The 24,958-nt window shown below is 39.0% G+C and overlaps 1 protein-coding gene across 2 annotated transcripts in view; it reads left to right on the forward strand.

The window, feature by feature from the left end:
* Positions 1-22,289, forward strand: part of zbtb49 (zinc finger and BTB domain containing 49) — a 31,492-nt gene extending 9,203 nt beyond the window's left edge. The window contains exons 4-9 of one of the 2 annotated variants that reach the window (XM_072255891.1): positions 7,448-8,613; positions 14,187-14,233; positions 18,510-18,583; positions 19,676-19,758; positions 20,602-20,763; positions 21,481-22,289. In XM_072255891.1, coding sequence (XP_072111992.1) covers positions 7,448-8,613; positions 14,187-14,233; positions 18,510-18,583; positions 19,676-19,758; positions 20,602-20,763; positions 21,481-22,160 — 2,212 coding nt within the window. In that variant the 3' untranslated portion in view covers positions 22,161-22,289. The remainder of the gene's footprint in view (positions 1-7,447; positions 8,614-14,186; positions 14,234-18,509; positions 18,584-19,675; positions 19,759-20,601; positions 20,764-21,480) is intronic. The other variant, XM_072255892.1, reaches the window with a different exon arrangement.
* Positions 22,290-24,958: the final 2,669 nt, after the last annotated feature.

Consider the following 24,958-nt stretch of genomic DNA (forward strand, 5'->3'; position numbering starts at 1 on the left):
AAATATCTTATCAAGTTTTTCCACCCGAACTCCCTCGGTACACTTCCATTGATACCTCTGTATTATTGTCCAGTGTTCCTCAGATATTATTATCCCTCCCTCCTTCTCCCATTTTGTTTTAATGTATGAAGTAGAATGTGTTTTAAGATTTGACAAACCCTTATACACGCTTGAAATGATTCTACTACCGTTGTCTGAATTATATGCTTTTCTAAATAGCTCTATCAGACATGTACTTGCCTTGGTTACATTTTTAACCATCCTATTAACATACTATCACATCTGTAATTACCGGTAAAAGTCTTGTTTTTCTAATAAGTGTTTCTCTTTGAGCATTTCAAAACTGAACAATAGACAATAGGTGCAGAAGTAGACCATTCGGCCCTTTGAGCCTGCACCGCCATTCTGAGATCATGGCTGATCATCTACTATCAATACCCGGTTCCTGCCTTGTCCCCATAACCCTTGATTCCCCTATCCATAAGGTACCTATCTAGCTCCTCCTTGAAAGCATCCAGAGAATTGGCCTCCACTGCCTTCTGAGGCAGCGTGTTCCACACCTCCACAACTCTCTGGGAGAAGAAGTTCCTCCTCAACTCTGTCCTAAATGACCTACCCCTTATTCTTAAACCATGCCCTCTGGTACTGGACTCTCCCAGCATCTGGAACATATTTCCTGCCTCTATCTTGTCCAATCCCTCAATAATCTTATATGTCTCAATCAGATCCCCCCTCAATCTCCTTAATTCCAGCGTGTACAAGCCCAGTTTCTCTAACCTCTCTGCGTAAGACAGTCCGGACATCCCAGGAATTAACCTAGTGAACCTACGCTGCACCTTCTCCACAGCCAGGATGTCCTTCCTTAACCCTGGAGACCAAAACTGCACACAATACTCCAGGTGTGGTCTCACCAGGGCCCTGTACAAATGCAAAAGGATTTCCTTGCTCTTGTACTCCATTCCCTTTGTAATAAAGGCCAACATTCCATTAGCCTTCTTCACTGCCTGCTGCACTTGCTCATTCATCTTCAGAGACTGATGAACAAATACTCCTAGATCTCTTTGTATTTCTCCCTTACCTAACTCTGCACCGTTCAGATAATAATCTGCCTTCCTGTTCTTGCTCCCAAAGTGAATAACCTCACACTTATTCACATTAAATGCCATCTGCCAAGTTTCTGCCCACTCACCCAGCCTATCCAAGTCACCTTGAATTCTCCTAACATCCTCATCACATCACACTGCCACCCAGCTTAGTATCATCAGCAAACTTGCTGATGTTATTCACAATGCCGCCTTCTAACTCCTTGACGTAAATCGTAAACAGCTATGGTCCCAATACCGAGCCCTGTGGCACCCCACTAGTCACCACCTGCCATTCCGAGAAACACCCATTCACTGCTACCCTTTGCTTTCTATCTGCCAGCCAGTTTTCTATCCATATCAATATCCTGCCCCCAATGCCATGAGCTCTGATTTTACCCACCAATCTCCTATGTGGTACCTTATCGAATGCCTTCTGAAAGTCAAGGTACACCACATCCACTGGATCTCCTGCGTCTATCTTCCTGGTTACATCCTCGAAAAACTCCAATAGATTAGTCAAGCATGATTTGCCCTTGGTAAATCCATGCTGGCTCGGCCCAATCTTATCACTGCTATCAAGATATGCCGCTATTTCATCTTTAATAATGGACTCTAGCATCTTCCCCACTACTGATGTTAGGCTAACAGGGCGATAGTTCTCTGTTTTCTCCCTCCCTCCTTTCTTAAAAAGTGGGATAACATTAGCCATTCGCCAATCCTCAGGAACTGATCCTGAATCTAAGGAACATTGGAAAATGATCACCAATGCATCCGCAATTTCCAGAGCCACCTCCTTTAGTACCCCAGGATGCAGACTATCTGGACCTGGGGACTTGTTAGCCTTCAGTCCCATCAGTCTACTCATCACCGTTTCCTTCCTAATGTCAATCTGTTTCAGTTCCTCTGTTACCCTATGTCCTTGGCCCATCCATACATCTGGGAGATAGCTTGTGTCTTCCCTAGTGAAGACAGATCCAAAGTACTTACTAAATTCGTCTGCCATTTCTCGGTTTCCCATAACAATTTCTCCCAATTCATTCTTCGAGGGCCCAACATTGTTCTTAACTGTCTTCCTTCTCTTCACATACCTAAAAAAAACTTTTGCTATCGTCCTTTATATTCCTAGCTAGCTTACGTTCATACCTCATTTTTTCTCCCCGTATTGCCTTTTTAGTTAAGTTCTGTTGCTCCTTAAAAATTTCCCAATCATCCGTCTTCCCACTCACCTTAGCTCTGTTATACTTTTTTAATGCTATGCTATCTCTGACTTCCTTTGTCAACCACTGTGGCCACTTTCCCCCCTTTGAATCCTTCCTTCTCTGGGGGATGAACTGATTTTGCACTTCGTGCATTATTCCCAAGAATACCTGCCATTGCTGTTCCACTGTCTTTTCTGCTAGGATATCCGACCAGTCAACTTTGGCCAGCTCCTTCCTCATGGCTCCATAGTCTCCTTTGTTCAACTGCAATACTGACACTTCTGATCTGCCCTTATCCCTCTCAACTTGCAGATAAAAACATCATATTATGGTCACTACCTCCTAATGGCTCCTTTACTTCAAGATCGCTTATCAAATCCTGTTCATTGCACAGTGTTCCTTCTTACATTATATTGAAAATAGGTGTTATTCCTTTAGCTGTCCAGTCCTTAAATCTAGCATCCAGTTTATTTGGCGTAAAATCCGAGTCATATGCACACCATTTAAGAGTTGCAATGTCTCTCTCTAGTTTATATTCTTTTATAATAATTTTCCATATTTTAAGAGTCCATTTCACCCACAGGTTGTCAATATTATTTATGTAACTTTGTAGGTTGTTATCAGCCGAAATTGCCTGTATGGGGATGGAAAGTATCCTTTCCTCAATGTTTTTCCATTGAGTGTCATATGATGGGTTGCACCAGCATATCACAGCTCTCAACTGTGCTGCAAAGTAGTAATCTCTAAGAGAAGGTAGGCCCCATTCCCCGCCCCCCCCTTTTTCTTGGCTAATTGCGAAGTTTTGAGACGAACCCTAGGCCTTTTACCTTGATAGCATCTTGTTCCATTCATTGAATTGATTTTGGTTAATCTCTATTGGTAGGGTCTGAAAGAGATATAGTAGTCTGGGCAGTATATTCATTTTAATAGATTCAATCCTTGAACAGAGACCAAGAAAAAGAATTAGGTTCCATCTTGTTATATTGTCCTTAATTTTTTTATATATGGGCTGATAATTGCATTCTGATAATTTTGCCAAATCTTTTGATGGACTCTGTTTGCTATGCCCAAGGATATCTATTTTCAACTTCTCTTGGTGTGTTATAGTTATATGAAAGTAGTTGGGTTTTATCTATGTTGATCTTGTATCCTGATAATTGGCCATATTGTTCAAAGGATTGCATCAGTTTAGGTAAAGAGTATGTTGGTTGCCCTAGATAGATCAAAATGTCATCCGCGTAACAGACCAATTTATGCTCTGCCCCTTTAATAGTAATTCCCTTGATATCTTCATTTTGTCTGATGTATTGAGCTAATGGTTCCAGATATAATGTGAAGAGTAGCGGTGTCCATGCACAGCCCTGTCCCGTGCCCCTTTCTAGGGTAAAACTATTAGATAAATATCCATTGATTTTAATGCTGGCAGTAGGATTGTCTTATAGTGCCTGTATAGTTTTAATAATTGTGTCATGTAGACCAAATCTATGTAAAACTCTGTAAAAAAAACTTCCAATTAACCGAATCAAATGCCTTTTCAGCATCCACGCTTATCACTATTGCTTCAATTTCATTTTTTAAAAATTATCCATAATGTGAAATGTCCTTTGTATATTGTCTTGTGTTTGGCATTGTTGTATAAAACCTGTGTGATCATTATGCATCAGTGTGGGTAGAAACTCTTCTAATCGTTTGACCATGATGGAGGTAAAAATTCTATAATCCACATTAAGGACAGATATTGGTCTAAATGACCCACATTCCATTTTATCTTTGCCTTCTTTCGGTATAGCTGACATTATCGCCTCCATCCAGCTGGATGGCATTTGCGCCTTTCTTAGGGCCCAGTTCAGTGTGGGGAGTAAAACAGGAATTAACTCACTTCTAAACTCTTTATACCACTCTTCCGTATATCCATCTGATCCTGGTGACTTGCTTAATTTAAGTCTACTAATTGCAGTTTTTAGTTCAGCTTCAGTTATGTCAGCAGTCAGCGTTCTATTTTGTTTTTTGCTTAAAGTGGTTAAATCTAAATAATTCAGGAGGGTGCCAGTTTGGGTTATGCTTCCCCCTGGAACTTTGGAATATAGAGTTGGTAAAACATTTCAAAAGCTTCTTGAATTTCACTTAGCTTATTTTTTTAATCACTTTTGTTCTTGGATCCCTAATTCTATGAATTGTATTTTCTGCTATCTTTTTTTTCAGTTTCCACGCCAGTATTTTCATAGATTTAGATCCACTTTCATAGTGTCTCTGTTTCAGAAACATTAAATTTTTTTCTAATTTCTTGTGTAGCCAAACTATTAATTTCATTCCTAATTTTTAAATTTCCTCTAGTGTATTCTGTGCCAAACTCAATTTGTGTTTTTTTTCCTGGTTCCTTCAGTTTATTTTGTAATTCCTCTAATGTTTTATTCCTTTTTTTTTTCTTATATGAAGATATTGCTATAATTTTCCCTTTAAGACACCCATAGAATGGGAGGTGAAACCTCTCCATTATCATTGAATTCTAAGTAAAGACCAATTTCCTTTTTAATTTGTTCCTTAAAATAGGGATCATAGAGTAGACTTGAATTTAGTTTCCAAATAGTACTCTTTGGTTGTAGGTCAAAATCAACAGATAAATATATAGGTGCATGGTCACTTACATCTATTGTCCCAATTCCACAGGTGATTATTTTGTCTCTATCTTTTCCAAATGTTATGATATAGTCTATTCTTGTATATACAGAATGGGGGGCAGAATAATGAGTGTAATCTCTTCTGTCGGGGAAAAGGTCCCTCCATCTATCAATTAGACCAACATCCTCAAAAAGAGTGTTAACTTTCTTATGTAAGGACCTTGTTTCGTAAGTTTTTCTATTGGAAGAGTCTAACTTTGGTTGTAATTGTAAATTTAAGTCTCCCCCACATATCAAGAGTCCTTCTGTTTCCATTACCATAATATTTGTAATTTTCTGGAAGAAACTAATATCACTTCTGGGGGGGTGCATATATATTCAATAAAGTAACTGGATTTCCATCTATATTCCCCCCTACCAGAATATATCTGCCCTCCTTATCTCCCATTTCGAATACTTTTTCAAAATTTAGCTTGCTTGAGATGAGAATAGCAACTCCTCTTCTCTGTCCTGATTTATATAAGGAGAAAAACAAATTAGTGAAGCCCATTCTCTTTAATTTTCCATGCTCATTATCACTTAAGTAAGTTTCCTGTAAATATACTACATGAGCTTGTTCTTTTTTCATTTTTGATAGAATTTTACTGCGCTTGACTGGATTCAACAACCCATTGACATTAAAAGAAATGAATTTTACTTTGTCCTTAGCCATGTGTATTTATCTGTTAGTATATCATTGAAATTTGCAGAATATAACTTAATCGATCTACTTCATGAACAAATAAGAGCCAAGAAACGTGAATAATAAAAAAAAAAAGGTAACGAAGGTGTGATTCCAAGGCTGGGGTCTCTAGGTGACCCTGGGTTGAGCTAGAAGAAACGCCTAGCTGTGGGGGATAGCCCCTCCTACCTGTGAGTTGAGGGCCCCCACTGCAGTACCTATAAAAGTAAGTAAAAAAATCTCTGTCCATTACACAGAAATGATTTCCCTGTGTATTCCTCCCATATATATATTCTCATTTAGGTGGGGAGAAAGGAATGAATGAATGAAATTTTAAACATTGAGTAATATAAAATCCACATTATAATACGTATTTCTGGAGATAAGTATATTACCGACTATTTTTGCTTCTGTTTAGTTTATCAGCAGTTTTAAAGTTAGCCAAACCTTAGGACTCTTCTGGGGGAGGTGAGGGCTGGCCTCAGAGAACTCACAGTCTCTTCCTAATATCCTTCCCTCGTCCTGCTCCCGTCCCCTGCTTTCTCGGGTCTCTTAACTGTTTCCCAAGCAGATCGGGATAACTGCTCAACCAGACTTTCCCTTGGTTTGACCATGCTAGTGGGCAGTCCTCTGTTCTTCATGTCTGTAGTTGCCTCTTCCACTGTCTGATATAGTCGTATCCCTTCTTGGTAAAATACTCTGAGTTTAGCAGGGTACAGGGTTTGGAATTTAATCTTTTCTTGCTTTATTATTCATTTCTCTTCAGAATATTTCGCCCATTTCTGTAGGACCGCCGGGGGGTAATCATGATCAAAGTATATTAACTTCCTGTTCCAAAAAACCTTCTTCTTCTTCATAGAATCTCCGCCTTACTCTTGAATCGAAGGAATCTAAGTACTATTGAGTGTGGCTTACTTTCTCTGCCTCCGGGAGGCCTCGGGACGAGCTAACGATGCGCCCTCTCAATGTCAGTCTCCATAGTCGTGGGTATCTCCAGCGCTTCCCACAGCAGCTTTTCTATAAAGTCTATCATTGACAATCCCTCTGCTCCTTCGGGAACATTATAAATCCTGATATTTTTCCGTCACAGTCTTCCCTCCTGGTCAAGCAATTTACTTTCCTGTTGATTTAATATTTTTATCGTTTTACTTAGTATCTGTTCCACGTTTTGCACGTGATCTTCCACCTTCTCAATTCGAGTCTCTGCCACCGCTATTTTCTGATTGATGTTGGCCAGCTCTGACTTTATATCATTTAGTTGCTGTTTTATATCTTTTTGGACTTCCCTGACCTCTTCCAGAATCTTCATCATATTGCTGCTTCACCTGCACGAGGCGCAGCATCTGCTTCACTGCCACGTGCACGTGTGTGAGAGCCGCGCGCTGCACCTCTCTTCCATTGGCTCCGCAGTGGGGCTTTTTTTATCTCCATTCTTTTTCCCCATTCTTGCCCCCCCTTATCAATTCAGATATTTTCGGAAGATCTTATATTGGATGGATTAACGGGGCAAAATATGTGTTTTTCCAGAGGAGCTATTGATTTAAGCTGCTACTTTGAACAATGGCGTCACCGGAACCTCCAGATAGCTGTAATTATTAATTGTAGAGAATACTTAGTTATGATTTAGTGAACTGTTAAATTGTCTTACTTTAGTGAATTAAAATGCCTTTGTTAGAGTGTTTGCAGTAATAATGAAAAAGTAATAGCTAATTTTGTACTTGGAGACTTTAGTTAGGAGATTACTGTTTTTAATAAATACTTCAGAGAAACCTGATGAAACCCTTTAGCTCAAACTAATTGTGTATTATATCTATTAACTTACAGAACCTTATTTCAGAACTCTTCAGGCCAGAGTCGTGACGTCTTCCATTTGGACATTAAAAATGTTGGCGGCATTGGCCAAATTCTAGATTTTATGTACACCTCGCACCTTGATCTTAGCCATGAAAATGTCCAGGCAGTATTAGACATTGCTCAGTGTTTGCAGGTTCCAAATGTGCTTAGTCTGTGTTATACTTTCCTGAAGGCTTCAGCTAGTGTCATCAGTAGTACCAGCAATTTGTCAGGAGCTGGGGTCATTTCACTACATGGGTCCCTGACAACTGACACCGAGGATATGCTAGAGAACAATGATGCAACAGAGATAAACCGTGACTGTTCATTTGGAATACAGAACCACATTCATAAAGCACAGGAATTGGGTCTTTTATTTAGACCTCTCCCAGATATTTCCCAGGCTGAAATATCAGCCACTTTACAGAACCAAACTCCTGGACCTCCAGAGAGGAATTCCTCAGTTTATCCCGTGAGGCAAAATGCTCAACAGGCTACTAAATTATACAGCTGTTATGGTAAAGAAATGTTTAATCAAAAGCTGCCACATTTTTTCAATAACAGCCAAGGGGAACCAGGAAGGGAAGATCTTGATGATGGATTAGGAGCAGCAGTAACTGCTGAGGATGTGTCTTCCCTTGATCATTCTCAATGCACTAATGGCAGTCAGGAGTCCTCTTCATCAGGCATGACTGTACACACAGAAGAAAGATGGCCCTTTAGTCAGAGCACAGGGAACATCGACCCTCAACCTATTAGGCAGTTGCCTCTCTTGAAAAAGACAATCCCTCTGAAGAAGTATGAGTATTTGAGGTCCCAGAAACAGCTTGAGTCAACCTCCGTACAACCTAAATTGAATGAAGCAATTGAAATGGAGAAAATTAATGAACATGCTGCACAACAGCTGCCTAAAGAGAATCAGCGTCAAGGCAGTGATCCTGGGGAAAAAGACCAGGAGCATGAAAAACAAGCTGTTTCGCCTTTGGCTGGGAATGATCTGCTGCATGGTGGCCAGACAGCTGCTGGAGATACTGTGGAGGTTCTTGACCATTCAAGTAACTCAAATGTTCAGTCGCAGAAACAATATTGTTGTGAACTATGTGGCAAAACCTTCAAGCACCCAAGCAATCTCGAGTTACACAGACGTTCTCATACAGGTATAGTAAATGTTAAAAGCACATCTTTAAATTTATATTTTTTTAAATCTTATTTTCATTGCTATACATTCTAATAGTCTTGTGCAATTTATCAGAATTAATTAGAAACCGATATCAGATTTCTGAAGAGTCCATGAACAGGACCTCATTATAATTAATTGTAATTTTCTGACTTTGCACTATACTTCTGCAGAACAATTTTCACGTCATATAAGACAGTGGTAATAAATCTCTTTCTAATTCTGACCCTGAAAAATGATTACAGCTGATGAATAGTCAACCGTCCATCTGGTCTGCAAAGTTTAGTACATTTGTTGAAACATGGTGTTGTGCCTGTGGAAAGTTTTTGCCCACAGTTGACACTCCAACCAAGGAGTGTTTTCTAAAATAGACAACTCCCAGAGTACCCCTTTGCCATGTTTCCGGTGTGTCCTGCCTTTCCCAATGGAAGCACGCCAATATGTTTCTCATAAAGTTCATGTCATATTTTTAGTGCCCTGCTAATGACAATTGTTGGTTAAATTTTGATTTGTGATATACAGTGAAACTCCATTAATCTGATATCCTTGGAACTTCGGTAGTACTGGGCTGACAGATTTTCCACATTGCTGGATATTACTCTTATTAATACTGCAATGCACATTTAATGTACTTTTTTTTTAGATGTTACACAAAACTATAATAATTTTTCCAATGAAATGAGGGAAATTAAAATTATCATGTATTGCATTGTACTACTGTTGCAAAGTTAACAAATTTTACGACATATACCAGTGATATTTAACCCGATTCTGATTCTCTGTGTATTGCTTCAATACGCCTAATAGGAGGTGATTTTAAGAGTTTGTAACCAATGAAGTGGTTCCAGAGATTACTCAGACACAGTTAGTTTGTTGCAACTTTTATCCCTGGTTTTCATTCAGGTTTTCAAATGGATGACACATCAATTTTGTAGTGGAAGAATACCTTGGTGTCAGAAGGTTTATTAGAAAGGGAATGCAAAATGGCTTGGAACTTTTTATTTTGATCCACCTTATGAAATTGACCTGTTTCAGAAGCACTCCTCTGTCAACATGAGAATGTTGTCTTTGGGGAAATAAATTGGTTTGGCATTAACAGCAATTAAATTTGGGTATTGATCTCAAGGAGGATGTGTTAGGATATAAAATGCATGTAAAATGTTTCATCATTTTAAGCATGTTCTGCCCTTCTCTCTAGGGCTTTATTGGTTGCTTTTAATGATATCAGCAATAAAATGTTCCTTTTGTCTGTAGAAATCCTATTTATCTAGGCACACCTTGGAGCCGTGCCAACCCAGCAAACCGACAACCCCAATTAACCCTAACCTAATCACAGGACAATTTACAATTACAATTAACTTATCCGGTATGTCTTTGGACTGTGGGAGGACCCAGAGTTAAACTCACAAGCCTGATTGAATTCTTTGAGGATGTGTATATGGATTTTAGATAAGGTGTTTGATAATGTTCCCCATGGTCAGCTCATTCAGAAGGTCAAGAGGCTTGGGATTCAGGGAAATTTGGCTTTGTGATACAGAAGGTAGAGGGTGGTCATAGATGGAGATCAGTGACCAGCGGTGTGCCACAGGGATCTGTTCTGGGACCCCTGCTCTTTATGATTTTTATAAATTATTTTGATGAGGATGTGGAAGGATGGGTTAGTAAGTTTGTAAATTACATGAAATCTGGTGGAGTTGTTGATAGTGTAGAAGTTTGTCATTGGTACAGCAGGATATTGATAGGATACAGAGCTGGGTTGAGAAGTGGTAGATAGAGTTCAACGCAGAAAAGTATGAAGTGATTTTCTTTCAAAAGTCGAATTAAAAGGCAGAATACAGGTTTTATGGCAGAATTCTTAGCAATGTGGAGGAACTTGGGGATCTTGGGTTCCATGTGCATAGATCCCTCAAAGTTGCTGCACAAGTTGATAGGGTTGTTAGGAAGGCATATGGTCTTCATTAGTCAAGAGATTGAGTTCAAAACCATGAGGTAATGTTACAGCTCTATAAAACCCTAGTTAGACCACACTTGGAATAGTGTATTCAGTTCTAGTCAAGTCATTACAAGGATGTGGAAGCTTTAGAGAGAGCGCAGTGGAGATTTATGAGAATGCTGCCTGGATTGGAGAAAATGTCTTATGGGGATAAGCTAAGTGGGTTAGGACTTTTCTCTTTGAAGCAGAGGAGGATGAGAGGTGACTTAATAGAATTGTACAAGATAAGATAGATTGGACAGCCAGAAACTGATCTCCAGGATGGAAATGGCTAATATGAGGGGCATAAATTTAAGATGATTGGAGGAAAGTATAGGGGGATGTCAGAGGTAGATGTTTTTAAACTGAGAGTGGTTGGTGCATGGAACACTCTGCCAGATCAAGCCAGATATATTAGGGACATTTAATAAACTCTTAGATAGGCACATAGAGGGCTATGTGAGAATGTAAGATTAAATTGATTTAAGAGTAGATTAAAAGGTTGGCACAACATTGTAAGCTAAAGGGCCTGAACTGTGCTTTAGTGTTCTATGTTCTCTGTACAGTGAGCCATTGATGAATATTTTCAATATAGTACAATACTTTGTGAGAACCCATTTGTAAGTTAAGGCTATTGTGACAGATTCACTCTTCACTTTATGATGCTGGAGTTTAATTGTGTGATAAATGGAAACTGTGTTTGCATCCTACCTATCAACACTCTGAGTGTCCCAAAGATCTTCAGAGCAATTGGGTTATTTTTGAGGTGTTAACACTCTATTTATAATATGACTAAACACATATGTTTTCTAAATATTTGTATTTATGTGACTTGTTCTCTGAATCATTGACATTTTCTTCAAGCCCATATTTAGCCTGTTGCAATCTGTCATCATCTAAATACGGCACTTCTCAGCAAATGCCCTGTAATTTGTGTCCAAGTAATATCAATTTCACATAGTATAATGTGCCTCTCATCTACAAAGCAAATTCATAAAGGGAACTCTATGCTTTTGAATATGATGTAAAGTTCTGTGGGAAAATGAACTTCCAGAAGCTCTGTCACAATCCTTGAGCCACCTTTTTACAAACATCAACACACCTTGATCTCACCTTGATCTGGTTGTCTCTCACCCACTCCTCAATCCTTTCGCTAGCTCCCATCTCTTCTGTTTTTCACAATGACCTGTTCAATTCTAGTTCATATTCTTTGGACCACATCTCCAATATTGGACTCTTGCTTATTTCTGCTAAGTTTGCATCAGCACTACTTTAGTTTTGTCCACCATCTTTTAATAAAAATCACCTTGTTATTTATGACGGACAGGGGTGTGAACCTCACTATTAACATGGTGCAGCTACTGCTTCAGAAGCCCTCTATTTTGTATCCAGTTCAACCCCCATATAAACATAAATATACACCATAATATTCTAATAGCATTAACATGCATCAACAAAGGTATAAAAGCATTTAACAATCTAAAGGAAAATGATGTTAGCTAACATGTTATTTCCATTGAATGTACTGTAACTCACAAACAGTGATTGATATTTGAAATTGTATCTGAAAGTATTCATTCAAATAAAAAGCAAGATAGGGCCTGGAACTCTGAACATGCAGATCAGCAGATATCCACACCATAATGTTGTTAAAGTAAAGAACACTTGGTTAAAATCTAATTTTAATACATTAATGCAGTTGAAGATTCAAATAACTTCAGAGCAGTTACAAATATTTTCAGGAAAACAATTGGCCTCATTTTTAGTGACTGTAATAATTTATTATTCTGTTGATATTAAATCTTGATTTCATCAAGACAGTTTATAGAGAGGTGTGTATAATTGTTTTATGGAATCATAAATTCGTACAGGATTGAAGCAGGCCATTCAGCACAACTTGTCTACTCTAACCTGTGGACACTACTCCTTATTTCTCATTGCCCAGCATTTGGTCCAGAGCCTCTATGCCTCAGCAATTCAAGTGCTCATCTGAACACTTAAATGACTACCAGGAAATGCTCCCCCCCAGGTGAAGAAAGTCCCTCTCATAGCCTTCCTAAATTTCTCACCACACCCCCCAATGATATGTTGAAAGTTGTATCTGGATCTGAAATGCAGAAAGTTTTTCTGCAGTCTATTCTGAAGACAGTACAGCACTCTGACATTGTGCTGATCTTCATGCTGGTTTATGCTAAATGTTCTCTACCTTCCCCCCCCCCCCCCCCAACTTAAAAGCTTGTCCTCTGGTGTCTGACATTTCTACCTTCGGGAAAAGATTCTGGCTGTCTAAGCATATCCTTTGTAATTTTATATGCCACAGTCCTTCCAGCATCAAGGACACCTTCAAAAGACAATGCCTCAAAAAGTTAGATTATTAAGAACCCCCATCATCCAGGACAGGCCCTCTTCTCATTGCTACCATCAGGGAGGAGGTACAAAAGCCTGAAGACGCACACTCAGCATTTCAGGAATAGCTTTTTCCCTCCACAATCATATTTTTAAATGGACAATGAACTGATGTATACTACCTCAATATTTTAATTCTTTTTATTTGCTCTACTTGTATAATTTAATTATATATTATTGTCATTTATGTTTGTTTATTATTGTTTGTTGCAATGTAGTGCTGCTGCAAAACAGCAAATTTCACAACAAATACCAGTGATATGAAACCTGATTTTGATATGTCCTCTGCACCCTCTAGCACAACCACATTCTTTGTATTGCATGGTGTTCAGAACTACACCCAGTACTCCAGTTGAGGTCTGAGCAACACTGGCCTTCTGTATTCAGTACCTTGACTAATCACATATGCCTTCCTAGCCATGTTATGTACCTGCTTTGCCACCTTCAAATATCTGTGAACTTGCACACCAAAGTCCCTCTGTTGACCATACCATTCATGGTGGTTATTCTAGCCTTATTACCTGCTCCCAAAAGCATCACCACCCACAGATTAAACTCCATCTGCTATTTTACAACCCTTTTCATCAATATCTCTCTGCAACCTAGAACTAGCTTTCACACTATCAACAATTCCTCTGATTTTCATGTCATCCACAAACTGGGTGATCTTGCCTTTCATGATTACATCCAAGTTATTCATGTATATTACATCACAGCGCATGTTACAGCAACAATCCTTGTGGGACACTACTGCTCACTGGCATCTAATTGAAAAAAGAATAACAGCTTCATGTACAAAGAATCTGAAATGCAAATAATAAATGAGTAACATATATCTTTTCAATATTTTAGAATTATTTTTTTCTGAGTAATGCCACAGCAAAAGCATCACATTTTATCCTTTGTAACTGCATGGCCCTGTTATTTGTTAATCAATTCCTTACTATGCATTGAAGTCTTAAGTCAAAATAAAATTTATTCTAAGGCGATTTGTTAACGTTGGGGGGGCGGCAAAAGAGCAAATGTCATTAAGTTAGTATTGACACAAAGTCCTAATTATGAGATATATTTAAAGATGCTAAAACCTACTTCTATGTTGTATAAGGAGATGTTACCAATCTCCATCTGCTATTTTGTCTGTATTTCTGTTATCAGTATTTCATTATATTTAACAGGAGAAAAGCCATTTGAATGCAACATCTGTGGGAAGCACTTTTCACAGGTAAAGATAAAAATGCATTTAAAATATAGTTGAAATTTATTGAGTTCAAGTTTGATACCTTGACTGGTACAGGTTCTGTCGGTTTGCATTACAGCATAATCCAGTGATCTAATAATAAGTTATTCTGGTGTATATCTAATGTGTTTAAAGATTTTTAAAAACACATACCATGTGAATGTGTAGTGTTGTGTTAAGTGACAGGGCACTAAATCACTTCTATTGTGTATTCCAAAGGAGCTGTTATCACATTGTCACATTAGTATTCTACAAACATTAATCATGGGCAGGTAGCAACGTTGGACGATAAGCTCTCTCACTTCATTCTCTTTTGGTGCCATGGTATAGAAAGTATACAGAGACACTGAAGAGAATGTAGGAGTAATACCAGAAATGTCATGGTGTATTAATCGCCAAAAAAAATGAGCATGCTTTATATATGACAAAAGAAGGTTGAGGGGTGAATATTCATAAAATACATTTAAAATTTTTTCATAAAATGTTTATTGGCCCATCAAGTGAATGCCAGCTGTCAATTGCATTCCCTCACTTATAACATTAACCCACTCTGTCTCATGTGTCCATTAATTCCATCCTGATTTTCCTACCATTCACACATAGTGTGGATAATTAACCTACCAACTCATTTGTGTCCCAGAGAAAGTCCATGTGGTTAGAGAGAGAACATGCAAACTGTGTACAGAAGGTACAGGAGATCTTTGCTGTACCTTGGCTATTGGAGTTGTGAGCCACCAGTACTACCTGTTGCATCACTGTGCCATCCTGACTGATGTCTTTAAAATGATAAAAGATCTTAATGGGGAAAGGGAAAATTCTGGAAATACTCAGCAAGGTCTGGGAGAGTTGATGTTTCACCTTATAAAGTGGGCGAGAAAGCATTGCCGTATGATGGTGCCACTATTTCTGTCACAAGAGGAGCTGCATGTTGCTGTCCATTTCCCCAGCATTTACTGATTTTATTTTGGATTTCAGCAACTATATTTTTGCTGTCAAAAAGTTTTGATAGAGGGGATATAGAGAAAATATCTCCTTTTGTGGGGAAGAAGGTATTCACCTATAATTTCAACAGGGAATTGAGAAGAAATTCCTTTCCACAATGAGCAATGGGAATGTGGAACTCACTACCACAGGAATAATTGAGGCAAATACAATGGAAGTATGGAAGAGGAAGCTAGACAAGGATTTGAGAGAAGGAAAAGCAGTAAATAAGCAAAAATAGGAAGAGGTGGGTTGGAACATAAACACTGGCATGGTTTTTATTTTCATATTATTTTAATAGGGTGGCAGAGTGGAGGTATGTCTCTACCAAAGGAGGTGTAAGGTCCTCCGTCCCTCTACTAGCCTGCAGATCACCCTTGGGTAAGGTATAGCATCTGCTTAACACCCCCCAACCCCCGATCATGGTCACGTGAAGCCATGTGAGATGCTAGTGGATGGTCATATGGGCAGATGGTGCATATCACAAGTCCTGGTTATGCGACCACTGACGCCAGGCAGACAATCTCTGAAGACTGTCGATAGTGGTCACCCATCCTGTAAAGACACTGCCCAAAAGAAGGCAATGGCAAACCACTACTGTAGAAAAATTTGCCAAGAACAATCATGGTCATGGGAACAATGATCGCCCACGTCATACGACAAGGCACATAATGACAATGATTATTATTATTTTAATATTTACACTTTTTTCAGAGTTCAGAATTTCTTGTGACATAGAAGATGGTCATTCAGCTTCTCATGTTTATGCTGTTTCTCAGGCCATTTTTATCAGTCCCAATCCTCATCTCCCACATGCCTACGGAATCTGAATTGTTCCCAATTCTGTAACACCAACGTACCAACATGTCTATGGTTGTAGGAAAACCCATTCAGTGATGGGAAGAATTTATAAACTCCACATAGATAGCGAGGAACAGAGATCTTCAAGTGCTGAATCTGGAGTGAGAAAAAAACAAACTACAGAAGGAACTCAGCATCTGTGAGGCAAAAGGATGGTCGCTATTTTGGGTCAGGACACTGCATCAGGCCTTCACCATGGACATTCAGACCCTACAGACACCCTAAGGCTTTGTGGCTGTCAGAACATAAATCCAACAAGTTCTTCTCTATTAAGTCTCCTGATGAAGGGTCTTAACCCAAAATGTCAGCTGTTTATTCCCCTCCATAGAGGCTGCCTGACCAGCATTTAGTGTTTGTTGCTTTGGATTTCCAGCATCTGTGGAATCTCTTGTGTTTATAACACTCTCCTCTGCCTGGCAGAACTTGTTTTTACTCTGAGCCATTCCTCTTAATTTCTATGAATCAAAGGTGCCAACTCCATTTGGTACTTGATTGCCATTCCTTCTCCTTACTGTCCAGTCTTCCATTCAATCTCCCCAGCCCTGATCTGCAGTCTACCCTAATAATTCTGCTCACTCTGTCATTACACCTTTATGTATACATAACCATGTGCAACCCTTTTCCATCAAACACAATGCATGTTTATCTGACGCAAACAGAAGGAAATCGGCAGATGCTGGAATTTCAAGCAACACACACAAAAATTGCTGGTGAATGCAGCAGGCCAGGCAGCATCTATAGGAAGAGGTACAGTTGATGTTTCGGGCCGAGTCCTGACAAAAGGTCTTGACCTGAAACGTCGTCTGTACCTCTTCCTATGGATGCTGCCTGGCCTGCGGTGTTCAACAGCAATTTTTATGTGTGTTGCATGTTTATCTAAAACTGTTTGTTCTATATTCCCTTGAAAGAATTACTCTGCATTTGCACCTTCAGCTACTTTTTGTTCCCTGATGTCACTTCCTTCACTATACATCATTGCCCCTTTAGTCTCTTAACCTCCTGTCTCCTACCCTATCATGATTTCAGATTTCCAGTAACAACAGTCTTGATCTATTATTCTTTACGTGAAACAGTGAGGCAGGTAATCTAGTTCCTCAATATAGATGCAACACCAAAGTACACGTGGCATAAGCAGATTTATGCAATGAGGTTGCCATTTGTATTTTGCCTGCATTTTTAATCAAGTCCAGATCTTTCCAAATCAAATTCAGCCAATTTTTTTTTTGAACAGTTTAAAACCATTAGGCAGAAAAGTAGAAATAGATTGCTACATGAAGGACCACTACTTTCCAGTTTCACACCACAATTCTAATAATTAATTCAATTCAAACATGAAACATCTCATATTGTTCCATTTAAAGACCTGCAGGGTAACGAATGGGGTAAGCTTGGTGAAGTTTATAACTATGTACTGTTGTGTACCTTTTGCTAGGTCTTATTACAAAGTACCAAAAACACACGTAGATCCATTCATAGGCATGTTTATTACTTGCAAAGAGAAGATCATGTCCACTCCATGAGTGGGTGGCAGACAGCTTTTGTTCTACAGCTTACAAAGTTTGTTTTTTATACAAGTTTTCAGGCTACTCTTTAGTTGTTATCTGTTCTAGGAGTCAGCTCTTCCACTTAGCAGCTGCAGTACTTTTATTCAAGGCCACACAATGTGCCAAAATTAACTAAGTTACACAATGAACAATGATCAGAATGTGCCTCCTGCCACATACACATTTAACACAGCACTCTGGGATTATACAGGTTCTATTTTGTCACATCACAACATTAAATACATTAAAAAATCTCAAAGCTTCAAATGTATTTCCTCAATATGTATATTTATAATTGCCACTTAAATAACTTGTGCACATCTTATGCTTGATGTGGTATGATAAAGCTTACATGGTTTAATTGATGATTTATCTTTTATAATGTTATTATGTTTTTGTATGCTGTTGCAAACACCTTTGATGGGCAGAGAAATTATTGTATTAAAGTACATTGGCCTTCATATTTGACCTAGAACAGAGCAAGTTATTCAGTTGCATGGGAGATTTCAAGGCACCTTAAAAACATTATTACCTTTCTATATGTCATAGTGTTCTACAGTATAGAAAAGGTACCCTCAACCCATCTCATCCATGCCAATCATTTTGCTCATCCACACTCATCCCATTTCCTGCATTAAACCTCTTTGATACTCTGTGTATCTAAATGTTTCTTAAACATACTTATCGTATCTGACACCACCACTGACAGTGATTTCCAGATATCCATCTGACAGAGCACTCTATTTTAGTGGTGCAGTGAAAAGCATGGTGGTAAGCAGACAAGTGGAAGGTTAATTGTTTGAAATTGTGTATAACTTTGTGTTGTGAGTTTAACATACATGGGCTTAAATTTTGATTTTTTTTTTGTTAACCAGGCTGGAAATCTGCAAACTCATTTACGACGACATTCTGGTGAAAAGCCATACATTTGTGAAATCTGTGGTAAAAGGTAACATGAAGGGTCTTCCTGTTTACTCTTTTCTATAGATGCTGCCTGCCCTGCTGAGTTCCTTGAGCATTTTGTGTGTTACTTTGGATGTCCAGCATCTGCAGATTTTCTTGTGTTTGTGTATTAACAATCCATTTTAAAGTGGACTGTTGTTAATTATTTATTGCAGCTTGAACTGCTTATAGAAGACTTAACCAGAAGAAGTATCTTGATGGTTTGCAGATGCTGCAGAACATCCCAGATTTTGGGCGGCGCAGTAGCATAGTGGTTAGCTCAAGGCTTTACAGTACTAATGACCTGGGTTCAATTCTGGCCATTGCCTGTAATGAGCTTGTACATTCCCATCGTGATCGCATGGGTTTCCTCCAGCTGCTTCAGTTTCTTCCCACAGTCCAAAGACTTACCGTTTGGTAAGTTAATTGGTCATTGTAAATTGTCCTGTGATTAGACTAGGGTTAAATTGGGGGTTGCTGGGTGGCACAGCTCAAAGAGCTGGAAGGGCCTGTTCTGTGCTGCATCTCAATAAATAAATAAAAGGTTGTTATTTCTTCCTGGCCAAGCCCTGATTAAAGGAAGAAACTGAGGGGGGGGGGGAAATGAAGATGCAACTGAGGTCCAGAGGATATAGTGAGGCATGTGGGGTTGATGATCTTTGAGATCTAAGGAGTCCTTAGTTTTGTCAAGTTGGGATACATGTTTGGATATTTGCCAAAACTTTAACTTTCAACACTGCAATGCTTTATTTTGTGTGTGTATAATTCCAATAATTTGAAAGGTTATTAACACAATATAAAAAGCAGATTTGTGGCAAAGAATGTATACTTAAGAATGGGATTTTAAAATGTAATATATTTGTGTACTACAGATAGAAGTAAAGTAAGCATTCAAAGGAAGTATGGTAACCATTCACAGTTACTATAAATGTCTGTAATGTTAGACATTCATAAGATTTCAGGTATTGGACATTTGATTAAGATTTTTTTTGGAAGTAAGTGAAACTCTTGCATAAGAAAATGTAAAACATTGAAAGCTGATCTGCAGTTTTTAAAGTAACAGAATTAACTTTATCTTTAAAGCCTTGTCCTTTTACAGATTTGCTGCCTCAGGTGATGTACAGCGCCACATTGTTATTCACACAGGCCAGAAGCCTCACTTATGTGACATTTGTGGTCGAGGTTAGTGATTTAAATATTTTATTTATGTTGATTTGCAAATTTAGACCTTGAAAGGAAGGCAGAGACTAATTTCAAATGGAAAATTGTGTTTGTTTTTAGTAATGCTGCCTTTTGAAATGCCATGATTAAAGCATTGCTGAAAGTGGTTGATAGTACAAGCTTGATTCATAAATTCTAATATAGTTCACTATTCATTACGGTGCGTGTGTATATATATAGACTTTAATATGTTTAACTTTCTGACAAAAAGAAGAAATGCAAATATTTTGGTGAGGATTTCCAATTTCTTTATTTCTGGTATCCTACACACTGTTTTCTTGCCCTGTTTTTCAAGCCATAGCATCTGATCTAGTAAAATAAATATAGAGAACTGTGTGACAGTGCACCAATAGAACATGCTGCTATGTAATTTAGTTACCCTTTCAGCTTTATTTGCAATTTACCTCATGGAAAGCAGATTGAGTTCCTGTAAATTCACCTGATCATGCATCCTTTAAATTATATTTTTGAGTTATAATTCCAGCCACAGCAACAAAAGGCTCCAATTTGCTCTTGAGCTCTGGAATTCCCTTCCACAACTTACTCACTCATTATCTGTCTTTCGTCTTTTAAGTTGCTCTTTGAACTCCATGATGGCTACCCAAGAACTCCTTATGCCTTTGATAGAAAGTGATCTTAGGAAGTGACTTAGAATACGTTGATATTTGTTGTGTGCTATACAAGTATAATCTTCCACTGCTTTGAGATGTAGCAGCACTGCGTTTTACTACCAGTTTAGGGAATTTGTACTACTTGTGTTGCGTTATGTTGCCATATCATTAATGTTAAACTTCTTTGTTCAAGGTTTCAGTAACTTCAGTAATTTAAAGGAGCACAAGAAGACACACAGTGCTGATAAATTGTTCACTTGTGATCAGTGTGGGAAATCATTTAACATGCAGAGGAAGCTTGTCAAGCACAGAATCCGTCATACAGGAGAGCGACCATATAACTGCTTAACATGTGGTGGGTTTATTGATAAAACTGGAGAAGCTGTGTTGTTCTCTTCAGTTACAAAAAAATAACAGGAGATTTAATAAAGCCATAGAAGGGCACGACTGATTTAAGTAGTGGGCCAAAGATGTGTTCTCATTACTGTTCAAGCTGTTCATGGACCAGGATCAAAGATTCCAAATGATGTGCAGAAAACTTTATCACTGGAGAGATTGGTTTGGTCATGGAGTTCACTGCCTAAAAGGCTGGTGGAAACAGTGTCAGTAAGGGCTTTAAATAGGGAATTGGCATGTTCTCTGGGCAAAATAATTTTAGGGAGAATATGACTAAGCTAGCATGGATTTGATAACTGAGTATCTATAGCAATTCTTTAAGATATTCAAAGCCTTAAGTTATTATTTGCCTTAAATGTATATTGGCTTACTGATTGCTCAAGCTTCTCCAGATAGTGGGTGGATTATATTGTTCAGGTATGCTCTCTGGTGGTTCTAAATGATGTGCTTATTTGCCCGGGAAGTGCCAATACAATTCATGTAACTCAATTCATGTGCTGCAACATGTTTTGAGCAGATGGTGACAGGCACAATATGAACAAAATTCTATACCTGTTCATTTTTGTTCCTTCTTCAAAAAACATAGCTGAGCTCATGTCACTTGTGGAAGCAGATTCCTGATGACGAACAATATGAATAATGTACCTATGGTATGGTCTCTTATTTTATTTTGCAGGAAAACGGTTCGCAGGATCTGGTGACTTACGTCGTCATGTCCGTACACACACTGGTGAAAGGCCATACAGCTGTGAGACATGTGGAAAGTGCTTCACCCGTTCTGCTGTTCTGCACCGACATAAGCGAATGCACTGCAGATACAATGGCGATCATGATCTAAGAAATGAGGAAATTGATAGCTCCGAGGAAAATTACCAGCAAGCTGCAGAGCAAAGATCTCCAAACTCTGAACCGCTCAGCCAAGTTATGCAAGTTGCCTTGTTGCCTGTATCTCCTTTAGATAAGCTTCGAGGTGACCCAGAACAACCTTCTCTTGGAGTGCCTGAGCAGTCAGCACCCATGCATGAGAATTCTCATTCTGAATATAATTCGCTGGTACAACAAGTGGATGACCAACAAAACAAGATGATCTTGGGCTCTGCCAAAACCCACAAACCCCAAGCTCCACACCAACACAATACAGACACTGTTGTCAGGCCTGAAGAGCCCTTATCTTCCCAAAACTCCTCGACTGTGCGACCATCAGTGACTAGTCTGGATATTCACATCAATGTGCCCTTTGGAAATCACACACCTAGTGTTTCATATCGAGCGAATGAGGGACCTTTCCTCTCTAGCCTGACATTGTGGGGTCTAGCTATGAAAACTTTACAAAATGATAATGACTTAGATCACTGACAGTTACTTACTAGCTAATTACGTGGCAATTTAAAAGCACTTTGAGTTTATTTTTGCTGTGATTGATGGATCAAGGAGAAATGTATTTTTGTAGGTTTCAATAAATGTAATCTTAGATATTTAATGAAATCTGATTAATAGGACCATATGGTAATTGATAGTGTATATTATGTAAAGAGGATAATTTTGTCCTTTAAGAAAACATGTCCCAATATAGCCAGTAAATCCATGAATGAAAGTATATCAATGCTTTGCAGCTAGGTATTCAAAGCAGTTTTAAAATTCATCAATGGTCTTCCCCTTTTAAGTCAAAAACATTGGTTCTCTTCAAGTCTTTGACAGTTATCATTGGGATCACCTGTTGGTTCTGAAATAAATAATGAACAGAAATACAGTACATGGTAGAGAAATGGTTATATAGTATTTACCTGTTATTACCGAAACATTTTTTGTTTTTTTTTCTGACATGAGATGGGAGATTGTTGGCAAGGTAAACATTCCTAATTATCCTTGAGGTGGAGAAAGTGATGATGAACTGTTATATTGAACTGTGTTTTGTGGTGAATATATATCTACTGCTATAGTGCAGAGGTTTTAGAAAGCTATAAAGAAATAGTGATGTATTTTCTTGCCAGGATTGTATGTGTCCTGGCTATGGATCTTGCAAGTTCAAGTTTATTGTCACTCAACTATACACGTGTATACTGCTAAACAAAACATTGTTCCCCTGGACCCATCCCATCCATTCATCATCGAGGTTGATGCATCAGATGTTGGCATTGAAGCTGTACTCTCTCAGTACTCTTCTGTAGATACTTGGCTGTACCTATGTGTTTTTCTTTCCCGTCGCTTGACTCCTGAGGAGTGTAACAATGCTATTGGGAACTGAGAACTTCTGGCTATCAAGGAGGCCCTGGAGGCATGGTGACACTGGTTGGAGGGAGAAGAGCACATTGTTCTTATGTGGACAGATCACAGGAACCTTTCCTGCATTTGTGACGCCAAGACTCAATTCCCCTCAAGCCCGTTGGGCTCTCCTCTTCATCTGGTTTAATTTCAACTTCTCTTACTACCCTAGCAACAAGAATACCAAGGCCAATGCTATCTCCTGACAGTTTGACATCTCTGAGGACAACACCAATCGAGAACCCATCTTTCCTTACTTGTGCATAGCTGCTCTGGTGATTTGGGGAATAGAAACAGAGGTGAGAGCTACCCAATAGTCAGATCCAGGCCCAGGTGGGAGACTTCGCAACCTATTGTTTGTGCCTGCCATAATGTGTCCCGGAGTGTTGGAATGAGGTCACTCTTCCTGTCTGATTGGCCATCCAGGGATTGGAAATTCTAGAGACAATTTTGGTGGCTGACTCTGTCCCAAAATATTCACGACTTCATCTCTGCCTGTTCCACTTGTGCCCAGAGCAAGATATTATGCCAGTGCCCTACTTGTCTGTTATGGGTGCTGCTCGTGCCTCACCGCCCCTGGTCCCATTGCTCAATGGATTATATCATTGGTCTGCCTCCATCAAATGGGAACATGAAGATGGATTCTGGTAGTTGTGGACCAGTTCTCTAAAGCTTGATTGCTCTCTCCAATCTCCCGTCAGCTCATGAGACTGCCACCCTCAAGGTTCAGCACATGTTCAGGCTGCATGGCTTCCCTCAGGGCATTGTGTCTGCTTGAGGACCACAGTTCATGCCCCATTTTTGGAAGGCTTTTGGGAGCCATGTACTGAATAATGAATTCTGAAGCATGATTCTGGATACTTCTGTAACACAATGGAACATGAATTTACTGGCCTCTCTGAAGAATAACAATATTCTGTTTCTGAGGACAGTAGTCAGATATATGAAAGGGTGTAGTTACCTTGGTATCTCACTAGTTCAGGCAACTGTTGACTATAGTTTGGAGTTCCCATAACGCCATCTACACTTCATGAAGATCATCAACCCCTCATTGGCTAAGCTGTAGTGACAGGTCTGTCATTGAGCATGTACATGCAGCAAAGTCAAAGACGAGACTAATACATACAGAATGGTGTATGTGCCTATTGTTTAAAATAGAGAAGAACATCATTCGTTAGTTTTAAAATTAGAATGCTTATTTTATACAACTTTTTTTCTTTGCATAGTGGTCAAATGGGTTGATGGCCAATGAGAAGAGAATGCAAACTGGGCTGATAATGAAAGCAATATCTGGTTGTAGTTGCTGACAATACATATGGGTGAGTTCTGCAGACACAACTTAGGTTGCCTCCTTTGTTACTTATCCAGGCTTTCTCTAATGCCCCTGCCCACCAGCTTGTGTCCAGTGAATTTTCCTCATAATGTCAGAGTTCTGAAGCAGGCACCTGACCAACAGGAATTTTGGGATCTCCTCTGCTGAGTATTGCAGTTCTGCCTCGGAATATTACAGGCCATGGAAAAGCGGCTGTCGTTTAATGAAGCAATAGCTTTGCTCTGTCATTAACCGAGGTGTGTGAGTCTCGCAAAACAATGTAACAATCTCAGTCTGAGAAGACTGAAATGCACTTTACTGTTTGAGTAGTGATACTGAACAGCAAACTGTGATATGTTGCAAATGTCTCCATCCACAGAATGGAATAAGTTAAAAGTTCATTGAGCAACTGTTGGCATGTATCCATGCTTTGCTCTGAGCAAGCTCTGCATGCTTCTGTGCATTCTCTCAGTCCTGCTTTATCCCAAGGGGCATGCTGACTTTACTTCTGAGAGAAAAGAGTTTGTGGAGAAGAAGTGAAATCAATACAGAATTCTTCAGCACCTGTTGCAGCTTTCCC

Source organism: Mobula birostris, chromosome 4 (genome assembly GCF_030028105.1).
Source record: "Mobula birostris isolate sMobBir1 chromosome 4, sMobBir1.hap1, whole genome shotgun sequence".
NCBI classification, from domain to species: domain Eukaryota; kingdom Metazoa; phylum Chordata; class Chondrichthyes; order Myliobatiformes; family Myliobatidae; genus Mobula; species Mobula birostris.